Raw genomic sequence first — 22,520 nt, forward strand, 5'->3', positions numbered from 1 at the left:
CCCTCAACCATACCCTGACTTACCCTATCTCTTACACAACAAAAGTACAACCATCCCCCGCTCACCCAAGCAACGTCCTCAAATCCTCCACACCCCCCACGCGCCTCTTCCCCTTCCTCTTCCTCCCGCCCACCTCCCCATCCTCATCCCGCTCATTAAACACCACGCCCACCAGCTTCCTCTTCTTCTCCTGAATCAGCAACACCTTCTCCTCGACACTCTTCTCAATCACAATCCGAAACACCGTGCACTCGCGCTTCTGGCCGAGCCGGTGCACGCGATCGACCGCCTGGTCCTCAATCGCCGGCGCCCACCAGCTATCCGCGAGGATGACGCTATTCGCGGCCACGAGGTTCAGCCCGACGGAGGCCACGGCGAGCGACGCCAGCATGACGGTGCACTGCGGGTCCGTCTCGAGGGCGTCGAGCGCGCGGTCGCGGTCTGCGGCGCGCATGGTGCCGTCGATGCGCGCGGTGCCGAAGCCGGCGGCGGCGAGGTGCGGGGTGAGGAGGTCGAGGAAGGAGGTCCACTGGCTGAAGACGATGGTCTTGTTGCCCTTGGCGGGATCCTTTTGCTGGGCGCGGAGGATGGCGAGGATGGCGTCGACTTTGCTGCTGGAGGGGGGCGCGTCGTCGGTGAGGGAGAGCTCGGGTTGAGGCGCTGGGGGTGGTGCCTCTTTCATGGGTTTGACGGTGGTGGAGGCGAGGGCGTCGAGCTCGGCGCGGCACATGGGGCATTTGTGCTGCGTGTCGATGACGCGCTCGATGCAGGGGGTGCAGAAGACGTGGGCGCATTTGGTGATGACGGGTTCTTTGAAGGAGTCGAGGCAGACGGGGCAGTCTTCTTGTGAGTCGATGCTGAGCTGGAGGAGCTGTTGGAGGGCGAGGTTGTTCTCTGGGGTCAGGTCGACGAAGCCGTTAGCGTCGAGCGCGGCCATGATGCCGCCGAGGCGGTCGGTGCCGACGAGCTTGTAGTGGTTGCAGACCTGGCGCATGCGGAGGATGATCTCGAGGACGCCGCGGTAGGAGTTTGTGCCAGAGGGGACCTTGTTGGTGGTGTTCATCTGAAGTTCTTGCACCCACATGTCTAGTCGGCCCTTGGCGTCTTCGGCGAGGACGTCGTAGATCTCCTGTTCGTGCGAGGAGAATTTGATGCGGTGGATGTATTCGGAGAGTTCGGGGAGTTTTAGGTCGATGAAGGACATGTCCTTCCTCCGCCGAAGACACAAATCTCCCATGAGGTACTTGAGAAGCTTGACGGCTGCTTCGTCGCCCTTACCAACGGGTCTGATGATGGTGTTGTTGAAGATGTCCATGGAATTCATAACTGATAGGTCGACGAATTTGGCAAGAGAATACAGATCCTTCAAATTGTTGACGATCGGGGTTCCTATAGCAGCCGTTAGCCTCAACAAGCACAGTTGATAGCATCAAGTAGCATGAAATTACCTGTGAGGGCCCATTTCGATTGGGCCTTGATATGCCAGGCTGCTTGCGTTCGCTTCGCGACTGGATTTCTGATATGATGCCCTTCATCCAACACAACTCGGCGCCAGTTGATGGAGAATACACTGTAATGATTAGCCAAACCATTCTGCTAAATGTTCAGAAGACCATACCCATCTTTTCGTACAGCCTCCTTTGGCTTAGCTGGTTTCCACCACTCCGAAGACACCGTGTCATAAGTAGAAATGACAATGTCGTAATTGTCGATTTCTTGCGGGTTGAGGGGCTTCTTGAGGGTGCTGTGGTAGAACATGATTCGTAGGGCATGCTCCTTCTCAATGTGTTTTGCCATCTAGTCCCTTGTTAGGAGGTTCTTGAAGAGATCATGTGCAACCCGAAAACCTACCTGGGAACTCCAATTGCTCATGACGCTGACAGGCGCAAGTATCAAAGTTACTCCACTGACATCCGCATTTTTGCGACCAAGCGCCTTGTCGGCCAGGATGAGAGAGATGACTGAAATAGTCTTTCCAAGACCCATGTCATCGGCGAGGACTCCGCCACTCGCGAGTCGGGGTGACTCTCTGGTGGTGTAATTTGTGGCAATATGAGTAAACAGGCTCGAATCCCTGCTACTCCGTTGCCAGAATTGGACAATCTCCTTTGAGTCCACTGCCGGCAGCTTGGGGCTCTCCTTGTCAAGCATCCATTGAAGACCTTGAAGCTGGAACGGATGAAGCTTCGTGAGCAGACCTTTCGGTTGGTCGGCCTTTGGCATGTTGGCCAGTTTCTCTTCGCTGATCCCAAACTGATCAACCATGTCTTCATAGTTACGGGGATTGAATTGCTCGCTGTCCATGATGATATTGTCCAGTGTTTTGGGGGGTTCGGGAATTGGCAAACCGTCTGCAGAACCTTGTCAGAGTTAGCATGTTGAATTTAAGGAAATTCGTCTACAAGGTGAACGTACCAGCAGCATACTCTCCCGAAGAGCTGACTTGTAGGCTGCTGCTGCCAAGCCCAACAGAGACACCTGCACTTCTTGCTGCCTTCTTCGCGAGCCCGATCGCCTTTTTCCTCTCTTGATCTAGCTTCTCCTGCTGCTTTATGCGTTCTTTCTGCGCCTTCTCCGCCAACCTCACCCTACTGACCATATGGCCAATCGGCAGTCTATCCGCCTGCATCTTGGCTTTCAATTGATCCCTCATCCTCGGATCATCCGTCCCATACAGCCTCAGCTCAATCGGACAATCGTATTCGCCCTTTGGTCCCGAAATAGAAGCCTCAATCAGCAAGCTCTTATCATCCATATACTTGGCTAGCTTCGCGGCAACTTGCTTCGGTATATGTCCGATCTGATTCCCCTGTACGTTGCGCACCTGAATCGCGTTCCTGTCGTACTGGTTTTGAGGTTCCCGCTTCAGCACGACCATCTCGCCGAACGTCGCGAGGCCATTGTAGTAGCGGCATCCGACGACCTTGGACGGAAAGATCCCGTAGATCTCGAAACTAAAGGAGGACGAATTGTAGGCCTGCGTGGCCTCCGGCGCATCGTCCAAGCCGTCATCTGTATCAAATTCATCGTCGAGATCAATGGCCTGCGCCTGGGAAGAGCCATTTGGACCTCTGTGTGCTATCGGCACGCCGTACGCGGCATATAAGGGGTCCAACCCACGCGTGTCCGTCATTCTCGCATGCTTTGGAGGGCGCGACAGCGACGGGGGCTGCGAATAAGGCTGCGATAGCCCGAACGAAGACGTGTATGGCTGGGAAGATGGTAGAGTAGACGCCTGCGAGCTGTGACGGTACACGTTCGACAAGGATCGCGACGAGGGTTGCGACGAGATTATCTGGACGTCATCGTCGTCTTGCGCTGGGCGTTTCCGATTATGAGGTGCCATGGTGACGGTCGCGATATTTCGCGTATGGACGAAGGGGTGGTCAACAAAGGTCCGCTCTGTCGCGAAAGATAACGAACAAAAGAGGGTGGTCAGCAAAGGTGTGCAATACGGCAGCTGTGCTGCGATGAATAACGAGCAAATAGGTGGAGTTGAAGGAGGAACGGGAGCGCGTTGGGTGTCGGAGAATTAATACGGCCCAAGCGTGTAGATCATTGTCCGTGCGGCCGGAACACACTGCAACACGCTAAGACACGAGATCCTGTGACATGCACGCTCCTTTCAGACGCCTTGGTGAACGCAGTTTTGTATATCGGATTTCCTTCTTCCTGATACATCTGAATGAGCTCGAAAAATCCACAACTGTCAACCACTTCATCGCCAAGCAATATCCCTGCCTACAGTATAAGGGAGAATAAGCAAAGCTATGTATATACAAATCATCAAGATATACGAGTACTGTTCAAGATCCCAACCCAGCTCAGTATTGGCTCTGGTCGTACGTGCGCCCTTTCCTGCCACCGCCCACGGCCTCTATCCGGCAACTCTTGGCAGCCGCGAGGACAAAAATAAGTGTTGAGCGCTGCGCACCCCCCTCTATCCCGACCACGCTTCGCAATTTGCTCTCCGAAATCTCTTCAAATATACTACATGACCGTGCAAATCACGTCCCGGTGTCGGATCTTTGATGGGAGGCGTGGTTGTTGAGCTATCCGTGAAAAGGCAGAATTCCGAGGCGAGGTTCGAAAGTTCGATTTCTGAGCCAAACCCTCGATCTGGCAAGTCTTGGCACGGACGGCAGACGGGAGGGTCCCAAAAAGTGTCGAGCGCTGCATACCCGCTCTTGCCCCACGACGGCGGCGTATTTCTTCTCCAAGACTTCTTCAAAAATACTAATCGATCGGGCGAGTCGCCTCCCGTTCTCGGATTCGTGATAGGAGGTGTGGTTATTGAATTAGTTGAGAAAAGGTAGTGAGAGCTTCGAAATCGCGGATTTTGAGTCTCGGACATTCGGAGGGGTGATTATCCGCTGGGAAATAAGTAAATCCGGACCCTGTGCCGCTCCACGCCTAAACCACATGTTCCCTATCGTTGCCATTTACTTCAATACCTAATCATTAGAGTGCCGGTCTAACAGCTCATGTTCTTCTCCCGCTCCCTTAGACGGCTCCTTCGAGGAGGCGCTGGCTGAGGTATGACGATCGCGGACTGGACAACGGGCTAGGGATAACTTGCAGTCAGAACCAGCCTTGGACTTCGAGCCATGCCGGCTCCATGATACGATTGCAGAGGACTTACCATTCGCATCTTCGCCTTCGGCATCCTCCACTTCTTCTGGATTATGTCCACTCATCTTCTTAACAATCCGATACAAGACATCAAGAAGCTGCCCTAATCCAAGAACGAAAGGGACAAGTTGGGAGACCGAATCAATCCTGTTGACGCCTTTGACTTTATTCCATTTGATCGTAAGCTCGGCGGGTAGGATCGTGAAAATACTGGCGAAGGCGTAGTACATGATGGCTCCCAAGAGTTGCCGGAATGGGTGCTTGCTACTCCATGCTGCTTGGAGCTCTGCGCTGGCCTCTCCTGCTTCATTGAATTCCTTTCTCGCGCTCACGATCAAGGCGAAGACTGCACGATGTTAGACTTTGATAATGCAAGCTCACACACAAAAGAAGAGGAGAAAGAAACTTACAAAGGGTGTATCCCAAAATCATCAAGATACTGAATGCCTCCGAGAGCTTCCGGAACCAATGCCACAGGCTAACTTTTGCAAAGAAGAACGCATACTCATCTGGACATTCCGTCCGCGGTAAGACATCTAACCCATGGAAGAAAAACCAGAGCTGGTAAATCGCTAGGGGGAAGTAAAGCAGCATTGACTTCGCAAGCGCAAAGATATCGATCGCAATTGCGCTTGGGGGAGTTGCCGTGCCCATCAACTGTAGGCCGAGCACCCACAGAATGGTGTTGACTTCGACGCCGAAAACCTGCTGTTTGGCGGTTTGCATAGCCAGGACGATGAAGGTAGAGGCGCCTAGAGCTGCGCTCGCGATGCGGAAGAAGCGCCGGTTGCGAGAGGCAGGGAGACATTGCGCAACGAGCGTCGCTGCGAAGAGCTGGAAATAAAGGCCAAGACGGACGCCGAGACCGTAGAGATCGGCGTTGCCTTGGTAGCCGCATTGTGGAGCTCGTGGAAGGATGGTGCTGTGGTATTCCATCCTTTGATGCGTTTGCGGGCAGGATGGCCAGTGGACATGGTAGTGTCTCCATTATATGGAAGTTCCAGCGCGAGGATCAGTGTCGCCGACCATCCTGGCGGATTGCCTTGGCTATAGTCTTTTGAGCCCTGTCAGGGCCTCGCCATTCCTTGTCGCGTCGTGGTTCAATATATTGGTTCTGTGGCTTGTGTGGTCTAGATGTGAGTTGCTTCTGCAAGGCTGAGTTCAGCTCGCTAGCCAAGGCGCAGATCACATACTTTGACCCTCTTCATTCGCCAGGGCCTACTCTTGGCAACTCAATTTCCTTGATTTCAACGTCCTATTAGTTGGGGCCAAGCTGCTGAAGAGGGTTGGGGGTAGCGAGATACTGTGATGTGGCGGACAGATGAAACAAAAAGCATAAAAGCTGAAAAACGGTCTGTGGATATATGGTGCAGCCTTGCAGACCTCGGGTAGCTTTTGAACGCTACTGCTGTCGAACGCTGTGCCCTCGAATCCTAATTCCACCGTTTCACAAACATCGTAACAATAGTTGTCGGACCAAACTCTATCCATTAGCATATATTTGCCGCATTGCGAGCAATCTACCACATTCCTAATGGTAAACCCGACCCAACCGTGCTCCTTCACAGGCAACGCAGATCTCTACGGCATCGGCATCCGCATCGGTCTCTACCTACAATGGGTCACCACGCTTACGACAACGCTCTACGAGCCAAAAGATGAGGAAATTCTCCGCGTCATCAATCTCCTTATCCAGTCGGCGGTATTCATGGGATTGATACTCCTGACAAGCCGGAACCAGATCGAACCCGTTGAACCCGTCATCTCCATCTGGCTCATTTTTGGCGCCCTTTCTAGCCTAAGCGGCAGCGGGATGAACCCACTAGGCCACTTCTCTGGACTGTATAGAGTGGCGTTGTATACGGCTGTTGCTGGATATGCCTGCTGGTTCTGGTTCACTGGGCTTGATGGGACGCTTCAGGGCCAGCAGTGCGAAACTGTCGCGTTCTTCGGTCGAGTGTCCATCGCTGGTCGATTCCGGACGTTTAACAAGATCGCTTCAGCATTCGGAGTGTGCATTTGTGCGGTGTTCGTGGTTTTGACTGCAAGAGCGTTCTTCAGGCGTTACAAAGGTGTCCCTGAAGCGTCCAAACCTAAGCGGCAGAAAGTGTCGGTGGAGCTATTCATTGTGTCGACGGCTATCATCATCATCTCGGTAGTCGCGGTGGAGTATCTTTTGCAGGCGAACGGGATAACAGGAATCAACCAGACGTTATCAGTCGGACAGCTGATTCCGCTTCTTGTTGGCGCGTTTAGTTTTGCGGAGATCGTGTTCAGCGTCGTGAGAAAGAGATTATTTCGGAACGCGAGATGCTGGGTTCTTTTCGGGCGTCATCTTAGCTGAGCGTAATGTGAGAGAAGGATGAATTCAAAGAGAGTCACGTGGCACCTCGATTATTCGTTTGAAGAAAGAGCAAGCGAGAGGTATCCAACGGAGATGGAACGAGGAGGCAGACGTGAGGAAATGCCGCTTAGCTAGGCTAGCAGCATTTCATCAAGGCTTCCCGGAATCCACTCTTTGCTCTTCGCAACAGTGACCGCAGGAGCCTCTTCATCTACCAGTCGGGAGGCCGTCGAGGAAGGTTTGACACATGGGTCGATCTGTACATTTGGATGATCTGTCTCGATAGATTTGATAATAGCATCGACGGACCGAGGTTCCGTACAGTCGTAGAGATATGGAATGGCTGCAACGTAATTTCCGTAGTAGGGTAAATTGTAACTCTGTATGAGAGACCGGACAACCTCTTTTGCATTCTCGCCGCCTGTGCAATTCGGTAGGTAATTGCTGATTGGCGTACGGGAAAGCTTCTGCTTGAATTTCCTTATGTTGCCAAATATAACCATTATATGGGGCGGCCCCATAGCTGGGTTACTATGCTCACGTAGCCGGTCCCACAATCGTTCTTTGATTTGCTCGTAGTCTTCAAAGCGGCTAAGGTCTATGAAGATCATAGCGGTTGTGTAGCGTACCAAGTTGGATGCCTCAAGTGGAACGAAATTCAATTGGGACGTTTCAAGAGCAACGAAGAACGGGCACTCAAGTATCACTCCGTTATGGTGCCAGGTTTCCAAGGAGGTTGGAACGTAACCATCTGCTGATATTCTTTGGATTTCCTGAAAGAAGCTATTATCCCTTTGGTCAGCTAATGAAATCATAAAATCGTAATGGCAAGGAATATACGCACTATATGATTCGGTCGTGAGTAATAGTCTTTGGCATCCGAGGAACAAGTGTCACGAAATTCTCAACGGCACATAATGCACTAATTGCCGTGGCAACTTCAGATGAAATCTCGGCATCGTCTGGCCCAATTTTCCGCATTTCTTGCCTTAGCCTTTCAACAAGTCCATCAAGTTTCTTGTCTTGCTCTGTAGTCGGGGTTCTAGAACGGATATCTATCATAACTTTTATACACTTCAGAATCTGCCTCCTCACAACGTCTCGTGACTCTACGAGAATCTTTTGGGGAAATGTCATATAGTTGCAATAGTTATGGTGTGTCTGCGTATAGAACCTGTCCTGAACGAGGTTGACATGGGGCTTTTCGCTTAGTAAGATCCTGTATTTGGTGTTCGGTACAGGAGAGGCAGATTCTGGGTCCTCGTCTACTGCCCTGCCTCGTCCTTTGCTGACCTTCGATAGTCTTGAAAGCATCAACGTTTGTCTAAGGCTATCTCTCACAGAGCTACGTATTGCTCGGCTGTATGGTCTTGATAAGAAGAGTTCGCGGTCGAACTGGAAGATCATTGAGATTTTGGAAAGATTGTCTGTACATCGACTATAAAGTGATGATGAATCGCAGAGAACATAGAGCGACGAGGAATCGTCCCGAACTTGCTTGAACATTTTCCGGGTAGTAGGTTTTGCCAGAAGAGCTTTTTGCTCCCTTGATGTGTTACTATGAGAGATTTTAGCCTTCGGATCGTTCAAGCTTAAGCCTGGGATATTCGAAATGGAATTTGTGGTCTCACCAATTGCACGCCGAAAGCAGCAGCGTCAAGGCATTTGTCTGTCGCTCTACCATCTTTTGCAAGCTGTCCATGGTCTTGTTCCCGAATACGACTTTGATTTTGCTCCCGAAATCTAGGTTGTGAGCTGCCGTTACTTGAAGCTCCGAGATAGACTTGTCAATCTTCGCAACCAGCATTTTGCAACAGGCCATTGACAAGTCCAGATCCATGACCAATTGATGATGCGGTTCGCCGGTTTTCGAATCTATCCATGTCTGAATCTCTCGCAATGCAGCTCTGAGAGCAGTGAGTTGAGCGGCCAAATTGAGAAGCATGAAGTCTGCATCCTTCCATCTTTCGTGGATCTCACGCAAGGCTGAGATACTCTTTCCGAGCACGTCGATGATCCCGACTACAGCGCCGGTTGTTCCGATGATCGTGAACGGATCCGCCATTGGGAGAGTCTTCAGGTTTGAACGTGACCTATCTCAAGGTTGGGGTTTCGAATCGAGCACCAAAAAGGGTGCCTAGGCGGTCGAAGGGCTGCGGAATGGCGATATCTTAGACATCGTCATAGGCAAAAGTAATGGGATGCGGTCTGCGTTCATTGGCTGACATGACGGGCGTTGGGCGTATTCATGCATCCCCCGGAAAGGCTGAAGGAAGCCTACCTTCTGCGTAGCGGGTAGCCTCGTGAGGAAGTATCGTTATCAGAAGTAAGCCTTGTTGCCTGAGGTCGTCTCGGAAGTTGCTGTCAACGTTGAAGCGTGAAGTCTGCTGAATCTGAACCGTGCTGGAAATCAAATAAATCACGTGATTAGTCCTACATAGTGCCTTCTACCATCTCAAATAAGAGGGAGGGATATTTGCATTATCTAATTAACTCTGTACCTATATTCTAGTTTTCCACTTGTGGATAGTTTGGTGCATATACTTATATTTATGGAGCTTTGGTGCTTGAGAGATCACGCTCTTACAAAGGGCGCGGCCAAGTGCATATTCCGGTTACGTAAGCATCTCACCCAAATCTTAAAAGTTGCTTCGCACCACCCAGTATCGGTTAATAAATTTGTTTTCTTCGATAATCATCACTAAGAGACACAGACAGATACATCTACCCACTTGAATCGTAATCGATGGTTATAGTTGTTGTGGTATAGCTCCTCCATTGTACCAAAAACTGGTGGTTTTGATGTTCCTCGCCTCGGAATATGCACTTGGCCACGCCCCTTATAGCTCGAGGCATTGACCACTCCACTGCGCAAACAATCCTTTCCTTACTCTTCGACGTGTTTACTCGAATGTCCTTTGTTTCGCTCGACTGCCATCATGGAATGCCGACTGACCAAACTTCCCACAGAGCTTCAGCTTCTCATCATCGAGAAACTCCAGGAGCCGGGCGAGGATAGCCGGCAGCTCGTCATCAACCTTAGCAACACCTGCTCCAGTTTCCGGTCACTTCTGGCCCCGAAGCTGTTCCATAGCATCACTCTTCATAACACCGAGGGAAGCGCAGCCTTAGCTCTAGCAGCAGCAAACAATCACATTGCTCAACATGTCAAACGGTTGGACTTCAAAGCAACTCTCTTTGGGACGCGAATCAGCCCGTATTCATATTTCGCCACCAGAGTTCTTATCCCCAAGGCAGTACGAAGCATTCTAGGCAACCTCAACCTGTTCCCTAAGCTCGATACGCTTAGTATTCAATTCGATGCGCAGAGCTTCCCTGGGATTCTCTGGGACATTTTGGGCGACGAGGAGCCAATCGAAGATGCACTCAAACTAGAAAAAGAGCAGCCGTGGAGGCGTTTGATGGCCGAAACATACAAATTACTTTGTGGAAATAAATCACATAGCATCAAAACACTCCTTCTCCAAGACTTAATTCCCTTGGGAGTGTCCACTTTCACCAACTCAGACTTTCACAAGTTCCTGAGCACTTTGGAGCATTTCCGCATCACTTTGCTCGGGGGAATGGCGGGACATGACGGGAATTTTTCGAGTATACATAATTCAGGGTACAAAAGCTTTGTTAGCCGGCTTCCCGTCTTTTTCCTTGATCATCTTGACTCAGTCAAGACGCTCAGCATCGCCGGCACTAGAAATGGTATGCTAGGTCTGAATCCGAGCACCTGCTCGGCTGAATTACCGCTAGCGAATCTCCGAATACCAAACCTTGAGTCGTTCTCCCTGGAATGGACGTTCATCTACGATGAGCTTATTCAGTTCCTTACTGCGCACGCAAAAACTCTAAAACTCATATCATTACACAACTGCTATGGACATTCTCAGGATTCTATCAGATGTGTAAGATGGCATGAAGTATTCGACAAGCTCGCCGATGTTGGACCCATAAGCCTGAAACGAGTTGATATCACAATTCCAACGGCGAAACAAATTGTCTACTATAGCCAGTCGTATGAGGCAAAGATACAAGAAGTTCAACAACTTCAGCAGAAAGAGCCCGAACGGCTCATCTTTGCGTATGGCTTTCTATCGTATGGAATACTTGTTGACGCTACCTCGGATAATACCGAGGCTTTCATCAATGGCGACGATGAAAAGGCGTACGCACGACTGGCGGCGATCGTCAAAGCCAACAGAATATCAAGTCCCACGTCTAAAAAGCGTATCTGAGGATGCCGCTCAACGCAGAAATTGCATCCCTAGTCTTGGTTCGAGGACGCCGGTAGAGGAAAAGAGGTAGATCAAGGAGGAGATGGAGAGGCATTGTGTTGATTGACTAACTAATTGCTTGTATTGATATCGAGGCAATCTTTCGAAAAAACTGGAGCCATGTTACATATGCTTTTGTACGTCAAATCGGATAGAGGAAGTCGACGTTGGAAGCTCGCTCTCTCGACCTTGTCTAATTCGTCAGGAAGAAAAGAAGATGGAGTAATATGCGCACTATCACTTGAGACCGAATTCACCTCGAAGGACCCCAATTCCGCCTCTGTCTCTTCCATTCTCGCCCCTCCATCTTCAGTCGCTCATTCCTTTGCGCGCTCGTATCCCTAATTCGTCCCAACACACTATTCGTGGACGGATCAGGGAGATTTAGATCAGGTCTCGCACGACGACTAGTTGGAGGAGGAGGCGGCCGAAAGTTGGGGTGCTGTTGAAAGTGAAGATGTGGCGGTGTTCTTGGACGCTGTCCAGCCCATTCAGGTTCTTCGTTCTGAGGCCTTGCAGAGTACGTACTCCGGAGCTCTGGACGATACTGCGAACTGGCGGGACTGCCCACCCGTCTTTGCTCGAGGGAATTTCTGTATCGCGACCGAAAATCTCCGAGACGCCTTGGAGGCCTGCTGTAGCTGTCATCATCGAAAGATGAGGGCGTGAAGGAGGATCGTCGGCTGCTAGATCTTGATGGCGGAGTGGAGGGAGTAGTAGAGCGCATGGAAGAGACTGAAGATGATTGTGGAATGTGTCTTTGTAGAAATGGTGGCCAGGGCTCTTGCTTTACAGGGTACGGGTTGTCAACACGCAATGGCAGCTGCTGTTCGTACGGATTTAGTAGGGGCTGAGTGTCTTGAAATGGGGCTGTTGGGGGCTGGTACGCCGGAGCCCGGTGACTATTGTTGGGCACTTGGTTCTGAGGAGTCTGTCGAGAGTCCAATACGTGCGGCATCTGGAAGTCCCCGGGAAAAGGTGGTAAGAGAAATGGTGGAATCTGAGGATCAGGTTGACTTCCAGAGCAGGCGGGGCTATTTGGGCCTGGGGAAGTGTGCACGCCAGAGGTATAGGAAGCCGGAGGTGGAACTGTCAAGCTTTCTTGTGGCTGGTAATTGTGCGGAAATGGTGGTAGTAGTGGTAGGGGAGGCTGGTAGGTATTCATTGGTGGCCAGCAAGGGCGAGAGTTCCATGAGAGCTGTTGAAGGCCACTTTGAGGGCCTTCACGAGGAGAGGGAAGATGTCCGCCGTTGTAGTCTTGAGGGTACGGTGGATAATTCTGAGGTGTGTTCTGGCTTCCCCCCGAGCGTCGACCATAACTTTGCGAGTATGGGGTACGGCGGCCAGGATGCTCGACCATTATGAATGCAGGTAAATCGATCTTAAGAATGAATGTGTTGTAAGTATCGTTGGGAGACTTCTGGCATAGGGTTTTTGAAATCGGGCACCAACCCGGTCCTATTGGTTGCTTTCGCTTGGGCTGCGTTGCGTTGCCACGCACCCATCCTCCTTCCTATCCGTCTTCGTGCAGTAGCGTCAGGGGCTTCCGTTATATTTTCGTGGAGTGATATAGTTAGCTTGAAACATCTAAGATGGCGTCGAGTCGTGGTTGATTTGTCGCTAGTAATATAAATGGAGACGCCTCTTTCTACTTTAGAACTTCAAAATACCACTCGTCACTTAGGCCAGTCTTCCCATGGACAACTCTTAAGTCCATCCTCCTTTCCTAAAGCGTTATCAATTTATACTTATCACTCTTGGACGCAAGTGTACATAAAAGAGCTCACTATATGTCTTCAACCGGGACATACTTCTGAAAGATAGAATGTACTGAATTTCGAAAACCGATGATCAATATGTTTCAATCTCACAGGACACTAATCACACTGTCTGAAGTGCCTTAAGCACCATGAAACCTTTAGTTAAGATGTTAATAAACCAAGTACATAGAGAAGACTCGCGCTTTGTGGCTAACGTTTTGTGAGCCGCAACTCAATTCTAAGCACTGCCTTTCCCATTAATGTCGCCAGACCTTCACATTGCTACCACAATCCTGCAATCTGCAGTGCCCTGAAACTCTCCGGGAAACCAGAATAGGACGTCAATATTTAAAGCATTTACATTAGCCTCGTCTATCAAGTAGTTCTGATCTATAAGCTGTTTTTTTGAAAACAACATGTCCGCCATGCATTTCCCCAACACTGTACACGAACTATCATTCCAAAACTTTATGTCTATAGCCATTCATCACCTACACCAGCCCCAAAAAATGCCATTCCAATGACCCACCCTCATCTCCTCCAGCCCGCTCTCATCTGCTCCAGCCCACCCTCGCCCGTTCCAGCCCAACCTCACCCCCCTCTCAAACCGGTTCCTCATCCACAACCTCCTCCCCCGGAAAATCCGTGTCCAGCACCTCAAACACCCCCTTCTCACTCTTCCCCAACCCACCCCCCTTCTCCTCCGTCTCCTTCCACTCCTTCAACCTAAACAGCCCCTCTTCCTCCAGCCCTAGCCCCTTGTCCTCCCCCATCTTCTCCTCATCGAACTCGAAGATCCGGAAATCAGCATTCGCGTAACGACGTCCACTCACAGCTGTCCGCAAGAATCCGCTATGGCTGACGACGGCGATCACTTTCTCGGGGCGGCTGTAGAGGGCCTTGAGACATGCCTGTCCGCGCGCTAGGACGGCGAGGCGGGTGAAGGCGTAGGGGTTTGAGGACGGGGTGGTCTTGTTGGGGTAGAGGGGGTCGACGGTGGCGAGGGCGGTGGCATATTGCGGGAAGCGGGAAGCGACAGTTTTGAGAGCAGAGCCGGTGTCGCAGGGTTTGGCGGAGTTTTCTGAGTGAGGTGGTTAGTTGGTTGTTTGTAGAGAGTTTGAGATGGTGGGGAAGGCGTTTGAGATGTGAGATTTTGAGGTTTTTGGATGCGAGATTGATGGTGCTGATGGCGGCGAGGAAGCTATACGATAGAGTCTAGGGGAAATGTGCTGAGAGTGTAGAGACGGAATTGTAGATGTGAGTTCTTCGGCAAGAGATCTGATATCAAACGTGTAGTTTTAGAGAGAGGTTCCACCCCAATATAAGGCATAGAATGTGAGAGCATCTTGCGGTGTCTCTTTAAGGAATCAATAGAATCAACAGAAACTGAAGGGTCACGCAGGAGATATAGAAGAAACATAGGAAAAGTCGTGCAAACCCACCTTGCCACCCCGCGTCTGCAATGATCTCCACCCCCTTCTCAATCAACCACCCGAGTCCAATCTCCATTGTCTGCAGCGTCCTCACCATCGGGCTCACAATAATGAGTTCGACTTCATTCGCTACTGGCACCTTCTTGATCGCATCGCTTAGCTCCTCGCACTGCTTTAGACCGAGTTCGGTGAGCTCGGGGTCGGGAAGCGACCAATTCTTGGACGTCTGATGGCTGTTAGTTTATGATGGAATTTGATAGTGAGGGGTAGGAGCTTATGGTTACATTGTGAAGGGCTTCGGCATGGCGGATGAGGATGATGGTTGGGGGCATGTTTCTTTTTGAAGTTCCGGGATGAGGAAGTTGAAAGCGATGGTGCTGCCCAGAAGTCATAGAGCTAGTGTGTTTTATATCCCCCACGAATGGCTTCTTAATGTCAACAAAATAGGTTTGTTCGGTTTTGTATGTCCGTGAAATCAGGAGAATTGCCTAATTGTCGTTTGATCTGAAGAAATGGGAGCATGGAGAATCGTCCAATTGCAATGCTCGCAGTTCGGTATGTCTAATGCTATGCCCCAAACCTTAGTCGATATCGTACAAGACCAACTAGTCCTCCATCTTCTCATCATCATCGTCGTCATCACCCTCCAGAGCCTTCTTCGCCAGCCGCTCCGCCTCCTCTAGTAACTCCTTCGGCACCTCCTGATGTCGTCCCTTCGTTGGGCCGTCTAGAGAGCTGACCCACGTCATCTCCAGCTCGAAGTCCTTGTCCTTGCTATCCTCGTGTGCAGCGTAGATGATGCGTGCTGCCTCCTTAACACCCTCCTCCAGCGTAAGGTTGCCTGCAGCGAGATCGAGCTTCTCAAGCTCAGACTTGGCAGATTGTCGTCCTTTGCCTGTGGCCGCGCCGTAGTATCCCTACATCAATATTAGTACTGCTTCTTGCCCATGTCATGCATAGCTCCGACATACCCAGTAGAGCCCACTTGGCTCTATCATGTACAGGAACGGACCGCCATGCTTCGCGCCCTCCTTCTTGCCTCCACTACCAGTCGCAGGTCCAGATCCTACCTGGCCATCCACCGGTAATTCTATCTCGGGGTCCCAACCACCGACGATTGCTGTGATTCCGAACGGCCGTACGCTAGAGTAGAGGGTGTACATCTGCACGTAGCTGCCCATGTGGTTTGCGAGGGCGGAGGTTGGAATTGGGGCCTTGTAGGTGCGTCGCCATTGGGCTGCTTCGTCGCGGGCGCGGGAGGCGAAGTGACGGCCATCAGGGAGAAGGCCTGAGGAGACCTATATTGGCATTGTCAGACTAGATAATCTTAACGCAAATGTTCGGCGTGGACAGCGAGTGGCAGGCTAGAATCGATTGGGGGAGCTTACAACACCTATATTTCGGTCGACAGTAGATATCCGCTTGTTGGCACCGGCCTTGAGCAGCTTGCTGCTAATAATCTTCTCCAAGGCGAGAACGACGCCGTCCTTGCATCTTATGCCGATTGCTGTGCCGCCGTTTTCTACCGCCTTCACTGCGTACTCGACCTAATTTCGGTAAGCGCATGTTCTCGTAGCTTGACTTCACGACCTAGAGTATGTACCTGGAAGTTCCTGCCATCGGGAGAGAAGACGGAATTGGAGAGATCGTAGCCCGTGCCTATTGACGTCTGTGATGAAGGTTAGTCTGCAGCTCCCAGAAAGGCGGGAGGGCTCGAGACTGACCATGATGATAGATCGGAGGAGGTAGAGCTGTGGAAGGTGGTGGTATTGTAGGAGCGTCGCAGTGATGGAGGCGGCGGGGAGCTGTGGGTATCGAGAGTTTACAGCTTCGTGTTGAGGCAGGCTCCAAAGCTGTCGCGTTGATGTGCACGTGATCTGGAGCTTAGCGTGGATCTAATCACTTGGCGATCGTCCAGGTTCGGTGAACAACTCTTGCTAAAGCCTCGTGTGCTTTAGAGAAATATTCTCTCTAGGCTTGTGTTCACTTGTCTAGCACCGCTCGAGGTACTCTGGTGCATTAGCAAGCACTGCAAATAGACAGTTTTGACGAGGCTGATAGCTCTTCGAGCCACCTCAGACGGCGTCAGAATAGACTGCCACTGTGCCACGCACGAAAAAAGTGGCACACTCATCAAGTGCTCTGCCCGGATGTACACCTGTCTGCCACTGTTTAATTGTAAATTGCGCAGAAAACGATCACCGGCCATCTCCTGCCGCTAAAGGTGCTTTTCGGCCTGCTATCTTACGACTTCTGCCGAGCAGCAGCAAGCGTGAGGCTTGCGCGACTTCTTCGATGCTCGATCACAGTGATGAGCTGGCGGGACCATTTGTGTTTCAAGCTGCCTTCCCACTGGTCCAGCGAAATCCCCTCCATAACGCATGACCTCCACCTCCAAGCCAGCAGTACTTAAGGACCACGCCGCCACCTCTGCATCCATTGACTGACTGCTTCATCCTCCTCTACTTTACACTAACTTCTGTGTTCCGCATCGTCCCCAACTTCCTGGCGATTACTCCGCATTGCCAGCGAACTTGCACGCTTAAAAGCCACCTGATAGGCGCAGCTCACGCGCCGAGGACAACAAAGACCTCAATAAGAGCACAGCTCCGGACTGCGGCTGCCACACTCTGCTGGTCCGATCAACCTCTACTAGACGCTTCCTCACAACTGACGATTCGACTAACACTCAGCCTCTGCAAAGACGACTGATTCTGACTTCTCCGCTTTAAGATATACCTCATAGCACACTCTCGCGCTCATGCAACCAGTGCTTGTCCACTACTGCAGTATTTGCTCTTACAACACTCCTGTTCCTTTTCATCCTGCTGTCTTCTCTCAAAATAACACTTGCAACCACGTAAGCCCGAATTCCACTTCTATCAACACTCGCTAACGCCTACGTCATAGTGCGGTGCAATATCAGTCGGCATCAACTCTCGAGTGAAAGCAGAAGAAGCCGAAGCCATGCAGCAAGAAGAGCTGGCGCGGCTGTTCTCCAACAACCTGACCCTCTCCTCCTCCCCCGCCCCTCCCCCTCAGTATTCGCAGGTAGAACAGCCACCGCAACAGCAGCAGCAGGAACCGCAAGTGCAGCAGGAGCATCAAGAGCCCTCGCAGCAAGCTCCAACCCAGCAGCAAGCTCCAGCCCAGCAGCCCATAATCTACGCCTCGCAGCACTACACCCACACCCACCATGTGGTCCCCATCGTGCACAAGCCACGCCCCATCCCCACCCCCCTCTCTACCCCCGACTTAGTCGAGGTACTACTTCGCAACAGCATCGACCCGACCCTCCTCTTCCCCTCCCAGGTCTCCCTCTTCCAAAATGCCGACGAAGACCAACGCCTGCGCCTCCTCGAGCTCTGGCGCATCTCCCCACCCCAAGGCCGCCAGGGCATCCCCGACGGTATCGACTACAACACCTCGCGCCAGCTGTACGACTGGCCGCCCACCAGCTTGGCGCAGGAAGAGGCGATGGCAAAGCTGAGGTATGAGAGGCAGGTGGAGGAGGACCGACAGAAGGAGGATATCAGGTTGCATGAGCAGAGATTGCAGGAGAGTATGGACGCAGACTCGGCTGCTGTTGCGGAGACGACCCGCAATTTGCTGTCGAGCCCGGAGAGGCAGAATGCGGAGCCGTACATCCTCTCGGGGTATGAGGCGCTTGCGGCGCGGGAGTATGAGCGCTCGGCGCAGGAGGAGCAGGGGCTGCGAGAGAGCACCAGGTATAACCAGGCGATTGATCCGGTATACAAGGGGAACGGGAGTGGGCTGTGGGAGAAGCATGTTGGGGTTGTTGACATGGAGAATCAGTATGGGGAGTACGAACACATGAGGGAGTATGCTTCTCCTAATCCTCAGGTCATGGTCTATGGAGACGACGATATGATCATGTGAGGACGGGAAGAGAATACAGAATGTGGGCTTTAGAAGTGTGGAGCTATTGTGGACGGTCTTGGGAGCTGTATTGATTCAGCATACTCTCACCTTTGCATTTTTCGTTTGGTCGATTAGCTGGATGGGTGACTGGGGCAATAGGGTGTTGATACTAGGCGGAGTCTCTACTCATGAGTATTCCCAGTTCTTTAGATTGTAATACGCAGTTTTGTCTGCGTCGTTATTGGTGGTTAGTGAGGTTGTTGATATCCCTGAGGAGGTTCATTGGTCGAGGAACGTTATAAGACTCATAATAGCCTCTCAACTTCAGTAGAAGAGAGTTCTTTCATTGTACGCTCAATGCCAGAAAGTCTAGTGCCATAATACATGTGCCTTTCCAATAACCCCCCAGACTGGCGCCTGTATGATTATATTGGCCCACCTCGACACAATCTGCCCTCGCAGCTTTGCGTCCGTGATGTGACTGCCCCAGTCGCCGTCGCCGACCCCTCAGTCCTGCCGTCCCTTTAGTAACCGCTTCGTGACCTTGTCCTTCTCGATGATGTAGACGTGTGCGCCCCAGCCGGAGAGAGCGTCCCTGTCGACGGCGTTGAGGAGGGCTTGCGAGACGGTTTCGAAGAGGTCCTCGGGGGCCTGTTATAGCATGAATGCGTTAGCAATGTCCCCACATCTAGAAGTCCACCGAAAGGCGATGAAGTGAACAAACATACCAGATCCGGCTCCCACAGCCCCTCACACGTTCCAAACAACTGATCACTCGCCGTCCCGCTCACAATAAAGTCCTTCGCAAAGTCAATGCACCCAATACTATCGAACCCGCAGATAAACGGCTTCCCCGTCGTGTGGTTGATGCCCGCAACCACCGGGCTCACGAAGTACGGGCCGAAGCGCCGCTCGTACAGCGTGCTGCTGACCAGGTTCGCCATCGTCTGCGGCGAGATGGGCCGCTCCTCGCGCAGGCGGTACATGTTCACCTTGTAGCGGAACAGGTCGCTGACGGTGGACACGTCGGTGGCCAGGCCTGTCAGCCCGAGGTACACGTCGCCGTAGGGGAAGATCTTGGGGAAGTTGTTGGACACGGTGAGGGCTTGCATGCCGAGCCGCAGGTCGCAGGCGATCGCGACGCAGTCTTTGCCGACCATGGCTACGCAGGCGCCGCCGTCTGTGCGGGGGTTAGGATTTGGGGTATTAGAGGGGGTGAGGAGGGCGGACTTATGGAAAATGGGGAGCCCTGGAGCTTGGTTTAGCTGTGGTTTGGATGTAGAGAGGTGGGTTGGGGAGCTTACCATAGCTGCGGATGTGCGTCTAGAGTATTGGTGGGAGAGAGTACGAGGCCTAGATACTAAGGTAAGGACACACGCAAGAGAAGAGGAGTCGGAGCGTTGATGGTGGTCGTGAAAGTCGAGTTGGTGTTGTAGGTAGCAGTTCAATACGCGGCTGGACTGAGCGCCGCGATCCCGTGACCTCTATTTTTCTATCTCCAAACTCCATCAACTCCCCCCATCAGCACGCTTCGCCCGACGCCAATTGCACCCGCCCACGATGGATATCCGCCCGCAGCACGTCCAGCTCGCGACCGCGCTCCCGAAACGCCTCCTCGACTTCTTCAGAAAATATCCGCCGCCCGCCCTCACGCAGGGCCTGTCCGCCGCCGACGTACCTGCACCACTAGCCGCATCGTTCGAGACGCCTGCTGTGGCATCGAGTACCTCCTCCACAGATCCCAATGTTCCAGCGATAGAAACACCCTCCGCTGCCCTTGCAGAACGCACCTACCGCAATCCGTTCCAGCCGACTAAGAACTTCGCTACTGGCAAATGGAACTCGCCTGTCTTTGGGCTACGGCGGCAGGCTGAGATCGTTAAGCTCGCGCAGAAGCATGGCGTGGTGGATCTGCTTCCGTATACTATCAAGCTGCCTGGCGAGCGAGAGAAGAGGAGGGTAGAGCGTGGATTGAGGGTCAAGGGGACGGGAGTGGGAGAAAGGGTAAAGGGAAAGGCGTGGGAGAGGACGTTGAAGGGGAGGTTAGAAGAGAGGAGGAACGCGATGTTGGCTATGCCGCAAATGATCGAGGATTGGAAGCAGGTATGTTTCGTTCGCGTGAGAGAGTTGGGAGGAGAGAAGGCTAACTTGTTCACAGAGGGGTCACGGAAGAGGGTGGAAGAAGTGGCCGAAATAAAGGATTACTGGCGTGGCTTTTCGACGCTGAAGAGGGTGTTAAACATCCTCGCGCTAAAGTGCTGCTGTATTGTACATATAGAGATGTGGTGCACGGATTTGCATGGGACTTGGAGTTGGGACACCACATTGGAGAATTTGCGAAACTTGTATCATATGTATACACATTGGAGTATGTTCTCCATCATGCACACAAGCCTACGATTCCAAGTGGTCTTAGGCTTTGGCATGACTACTGCTTGAAATGACCGAGACTCACTTCCATCATCGTCCTCCTGTATTTTACATCTTTTTTAGAACTTTCAAGAAAGCACTGGTGTGCCCTCAGTAGTTGCAAGAGTCGATTGTAGGTGGTCAAAAGCCCAATGACTTATTCGAAACCCTACGCATTTTACATCTTGTTCGCATTGTTCAGTCATGCTGAAGAACTCCAGGCAATACCAACCGAGCGAGCAGGCGCGAAGTGAATGTGAAAACACTTTTGCCTTTGAAGGCTACGAGAGGAGCAATCCTACATCTGTGGCTATAGCAAAGGGAAGATAGGTAGGGAGAAAACTCTACAAGGTGTAAGACGAGGGGTGGTGTCACCCGAGTGTCTTGCTGGACACGAGACGCATATCTAAGGTGTTGGGTGAGTTGGACTAGCTAACTATCTAGAAGGGAGAAAGAGGTGCACAAGCCATACTAATCCTGTCTGATTGGTGGAGTATTCCAGACAGGTAGAACAGGGGTGTATGAGTTTGCCTACAAGAAAGGGAACGCCTTAAAATAGAACTATCTTACAAAGTGCAAGATGGGAGTGGGCAGGGTTGGGCAGGGAGGAACAAGAAGTAAAACAAAACGGTGAGTGACAAGACGTTTCTACGCACGTACCCACGGATGTCGTCACACGCTCAGTCTCTGCACACTCATCTACCACTGTTTGAGGTGGCCTCTAGAGTTTACTAGTTGTCCAAAATGTCGAACTTCAGCGTTCTGAAAGTGTGTCGAGGCACTTCAAGCAGTGGCAGACGAGCGTACGCAGATCTACGACGAGGGAATATATTTACCACTGCGGAGACTTGATTGTAAGTCTGTAACAGCATATTGTCGACTTCAAACCCTTGAAGACTTTGTTATTTGTCCACCTCTTTTATGTAGGCGCACTCTCCAAAGCACCGTTCCCATTCTTTACACGGAACCTCCCCGTGGTATCCAAATCGCAAGGTTACCTCCCTCTTCACTCCATTGTCTCCGGCAATTCTGCAGACCCAAATACGCCGCACTACGTCTGGTGTTGGCATGAAAGTCTCCGTATCCCCAAACAAACTCTTGAAAACGTTGGTGTACTTCTTTAGGTTGTAGTATTGATTTGAACAACCGAAACCTGTTCCCTGCGGGATGGGGTTTTCGTCGTAACATTCCGGACCCACCAGGTGAATTTCGGTCAGAGCAAGTAGATTGCTAAGGAGTACCTGGAGGCGCTTATTCAAGCGGTCCGGGTCCTTGTATTCAAAACCGCGGAGTTTGATGGCAATGGACGTAAGGAAGTCTCCGTGGCTGGCTTCGGAAGTATTGCGAATATAATATTCATTGTTCTGGGTGCGAGCAAACCCAATGAATGGAAAGGGCTGGATGTTCGTGATGTCGTCAGTGTATACCCATCTGTCTTCATGACGGAATGTAAGATCACGTGGGATCTCTGCCACGTTGGCAGTAGTCGTGAAGGCGTTGGCCTGAGGGATAAGTCAGCACGTGAGCTTTTATGTGGCTAAGAAGCCTAACGTCACATACGGTAGGTTCACTATCACAGCGAGGGACATATGACTCATGGAGCCAAAATAGACCTGTGTAGCTGATATCGCTTCCGATTGGGGCCCCGAGGACTGGCAAGCCTTCATGGCTCTCTCGTGGTGTATCACACATCATGGACTTAGCTTGGGTAGAAGCGGTGCCGTTATAGTTCGCCACGGTGATTGAGGTGGAAGTTGAAAGAGCTCCCATAGGG

The 22,520-nt window shown here is 51.7% G+C and overlaps 14 protein-coding genes across 14 annotated transcripts; 5 read left to right on the forward strand and 9 right to left on the reverse strand.

Moving 5' to 3' along the window:
* Positions 1–61: 61 nt before the first annotated feature.
* Positions 62–3,346, reverse strand: BDZ99DRAFT_508925 (uncharacterized protein; the record flags this gene model as incomplete). The annotated part of the gene is made up of 7 exons (XM_033724364.1): positions 62–1,389; positions 1,449–1,570; positions 1,619–1,797; positions 1,852–2,296; positions 2,427–2,563; positions 2,597–3,043; positions 3,257–3,346. 7 exons carry the CDS (start codon positions 3,344–3,346, stop codon positions 62–64), a joined length of 2,748 nt encoding a protein of 915 aa, XP_033577496.1.
* Positions 3,347–4,454: 1,108 nt separating this feature from the next.
* On the reverse strand, positions 4,455–5,568 carry BDZ99DRAFT_476685 (uncharacterized protein; the record flags this gene model as incomplete). The annotated part of the gene is made up of 3 exons (XM_033722073.1): positions 4,455–4,564; positions 4,643–4,978; positions 5,043–5,568. The coding sequence occupies 3 exons, from the start codon at positions 5,566–5,568 to the stop codon at positions 4,455–4,457; spliced, it is 972 nt and encodes a 323-aa protein (XP_033577497.1).
* A 446-nt stretch (positions 5,569–6,014) lies between these two features.
* On the forward strand, positions 6,015–7,377 carry BDZ99DRAFT_463095 (uncharacterized protein). The gene has a single exon (XM_033720002.1). It carries the CDS (start codon positions 6,167–6,169, stop codon positions 6,974–6,976), a length of 810 nt encoding a protein of 269 aa, XP_033577498.1. The 5' UTR covers positions 6,015–6,166; the 3' UTR covers positions 6,977–7,377.
* BDZ99DRAFT_563771 (uncharacterized protein) lies at positions 7,082–7,806 on the reverse strand. The gene has a single exon (XM_033727373.1). It carries the CDS (start codon positions 7,789–7,791, stop codon positions 7,108–7,110), a length of 684 nt encoding a protein of 227 aa, XP_033577499.1. The 5' UTR covers positions 7,792–7,806; the 3' UTR covers positions 7,082–7,107.
* A 25-nt stretch (positions 7,807–7,831) lies between these two features.
* Positions 7,832–9,338, reverse strand: BDZ99DRAFT_443396 (uncharacterized protein; the record flags this gene model as incomplete). Its single annotated transcript, XM_033717844.1, has 2 exons — positions 8,608–9,338; positions 7,832–8,534 (listed from the first exon to the last, which is right to left on the reverse strand). Coding segments are annotated over exons 1-2 (1,137 nt in total), but the record flags the coding sequence as incomplete, so codon positions are not given.
* Positions 9,339–9,589: 251 nt separating this feature from the next.
* BDZ99DRAFT_314292 (uncharacterized protein) lies at positions 9,590–11,369 on the forward strand. Its single transcript, XM_033714284.1, has one exon. The coding sequence runs from the start codon at positions 9,916–9,918 to the stop codon at positions 11,221–11,223; it is 1,308 nt and encodes a 435-aa protein (XP_033577501.1). The 5' UTR covers positions 9,590–9,915; the 3' UTR covers positions 11,224–11,369.
* BDZ99DRAFT_463098 (uncharacterized protein) lies at positions 11,143–12,452 on the reverse strand. The gene has a single exon (XM_033720003.1). It carries the CDS (start codon positions 12,425–12,427, stop codon positions 11,516–11,518), a length of 912 nt encoding a protein of 303 aa, XP_033577502.1. The 5' UTR covers positions 12,428–12,452; the 3' UTR covers positions 11,143–11,515.
* Positions 12,453–13,624: 1,172 nt separating this feature from the next.
* Positions 13,625–14,817, reverse strand: BDZ99DRAFT_498655 (phosphoglycerate mutase-like protein; the record flags this gene model as incomplete). Its single annotated transcript, XM_033723591.1, has 3 exons — positions 14,740–14,817; positions 14,465–14,681; positions 13,625–14,103 (listed from the first exon to the last, which is right to left on the reverse strand). The coding sequence occupies exons 1-3, from the start codon at positions 14,785–14,787 to the stop codon at positions 13,625–13,627; spliced, it is 744 nt and encodes a 247-aa protein (XP_033577503.1). The 5' UTR covers positions 14,788–14,817.
* Positions 14,818–14,942: 125 nt separating this feature from the next.
* On the reverse strand, positions 14,943–16,474 carry BDZ99DRAFT_463099 (proteasome core particle subunit alpha 7). Its single transcript, XM_033720004.1, has 5 exons — positions 16,180–16,474; positions 16,059–16,124; positions 15,844–16,002; positions 15,427–15,753; positions 14,943–15,372 (listed from the first exon to the last, which is right to left on the reverse strand). The coding sequence occupies exons 1-5, from the start codon at positions 16,180–16,182 to the stop codon at positions 15,061–15,063; spliced, it is 867 nt and encodes a 288-aa protein (XP_033577504.1). The 5' UTR covers positions 16,183–16,474; the 3' UTR covers positions 14,943–15,060.
* Positions 16,475–16,857: 383 nt separating this feature from the next.
* BDZ99DRAFT_443406 (uncharacterized protein) lies at positions 16,858–17,545 on the forward strand (the record flags this gene model as incomplete). Its single annotated transcript, XM_033717845.1, has 2 exons — positions 16,858–17,315; positions 17,366–17,545. A coding segment is annotated over one exon (310 nt), but the record flags the coding sequence as incomplete, so codon positions are not given.
* On the forward strand, positions 17,208–18,786 carry BDZ99DRAFT_463102 (uncharacterized protein). Its single transcript, XM_033720005.1, has one exon. It carries the CDS (start codon positions 17,423–17,425, stop codon positions 18,353–18,355), a length of 933 nt encoding a protein of 310 aa, XP_033577506.1. The 5' UTR covers positions 17,208–17,422; the 3' UTR covers positions 18,356–18,786.
* Positions 18,637–19,760, reverse strand: BDZ99DRAFT_463103 (proteasome subunit beta type-3). The gene is made up of 4 exons (XM_033720006.1): positions 19,642–19,760; positions 19,568–19,586; positions 19,066–19,517; positions 18,637–18,988 (listed from the first exon to the last, which is right to left on the reverse strand). Exons 1-4 carry the CDS (start codon positions 19,642–19,644, stop codon positions 18,845–18,847), a joined length of 618 nt encoding a protein of 205 aa, XP_033577507.1. The 5' UTR covers positions 19,645–19,760; the 3' UTR covers positions 18,637–18,844.
* A 111-nt stretch (positions 19,761–19,871) lies between these two features.
* Positions 19,872–20,917, forward strand: BDZ99DRAFT_463104 (putative 54S ribosomal protein L25, mitochondrial). Its single transcript, XM_033720007.1, has 2 exons — positions 19,872–20,440; positions 20,496–20,917. Exons 1-2 carry the CDS (start codon positions 19,898–19,900, stop codon positions 20,532–20,534), a joined length of 582 nt encoding a protein of 193 aa, XP_033577508.1. The 5' UTR covers positions 19,872–19,897; the 3' UTR covers positions 20,535–20,917.
* A 731-nt stretch (positions 20,918–21,648) lies between these two features.
* Positions 21,649–22,438, reverse strand: BDZ99DRAFT_498660 (uncharacterized protein; the record flags this gene model as incomplete). Its single annotated transcript, XM_033723592.1, has 2 exons — positions 21,649–22,248; positions 22,307–22,438. The coding sequence occupies 2 exons, from the start codon at positions 22,436–22,438 to the stop codon at positions 21,649–21,651; spliced, it is 732 nt and encodes a 243-aa protein (XP_033577509.1).
* Between the last annotated feature and the right edge of the window lie 82 nt (positions 22,439–22,520).

The sequence above is a fragment of the Mytilinidion resinicola genome (genome assembly GCF_010093595.1).
Source record: "Mytilinidion resinicola strain CBS 304.34 unplaced genomic scaffold BDZ99scaffold_9, whole genome shotgun sequence".
Classification (NCBI taxonomy): Eukaryota; Fungi; Ascomycota; class Dothideomycetes; order Mytilinidiales; family Mytilinidiaceae; genus Mytilinidion; species Mytilinidion resinicola.

Bases quoted from the DNA above. Each gene is read 5' to 3' on its own strand.
- BDZ99DRAFT_463098 (XM_033720003.1), bottom strand. From the start codon at position 12,427: ATGAATACCTACCAGCCTCCCCTACCACTACTACCACCATTTCCGCAC.
- BDZ99DRAFT_314292 (XM_033714284.1), top strand. From the start codon at position 9,916: ATGGAATGCCGACTGACCAAACTTCCCACAGAGCTTCAGCTTCTCATC.
- BDZ99DRAFT_463104 (XM_033720007.1), top strand. From the start codon at position 19,898: ATGGATATCCGCCCGCAGCACGTCCAGCTCGCGACCGCGCTCCCGAAA. The intron at 20,441-20,495 runs GTATGTTTCGTT...ACTTGTTCACAG, and splicing joins TGATCGAGGATTGGAAGCAG to AGGGGTCACGGAAGAGGGTG.
- BDZ99DRAFT_463099 (XM_033720004.1), bottom strand. The intron at 16,003-16,058 runs GTACATACTCTA...TACCGAAATTAG, and splicing joins CCGATGGCAGGAACTTCCAG to GTCGAGTACGCAGTGAAGGC. The intron at 15,373-15,426 runs GTATGTCGGAGC...ATATTGATGTAG, and splicing joins AGCCAAGTGGGCTCTACTGG to GGATACTACGGCGCGGCCAC.
- BDZ99DRAFT_463102 (XM_033720005.1), top strand. From the start codon at position 17,423: ATGCAGCAAGAAGAGCTGGCGCGGCTGTTCTCCAACAACCTGACCCTC.
- BDZ99DRAFT_563771 (XM_033727373.1), bottom strand. From the start codon at position 7,791: ATGATTTCATTAGCTGACCAAAGGGATAATAGCTTCTTTCAGGAAATC.
- BDZ99DRAFT_463095 (XM_033720002.1), top strand. From the start codon at position 6,167: ATGGTAAACCCGACCCAACCGTGCTCCTTCACAGGCAACGCAGATCTC.
- BDZ99DRAFT_463103 (XM_033720006.1), bottom strand. The intron at 18,989-19,065 runs GTATGTTTGTTC...ATGCTATAACAG, and splicing joins GGCTGTGGGAGCCGGATCTG to GCCCCCGAGGACCTCTTCGA.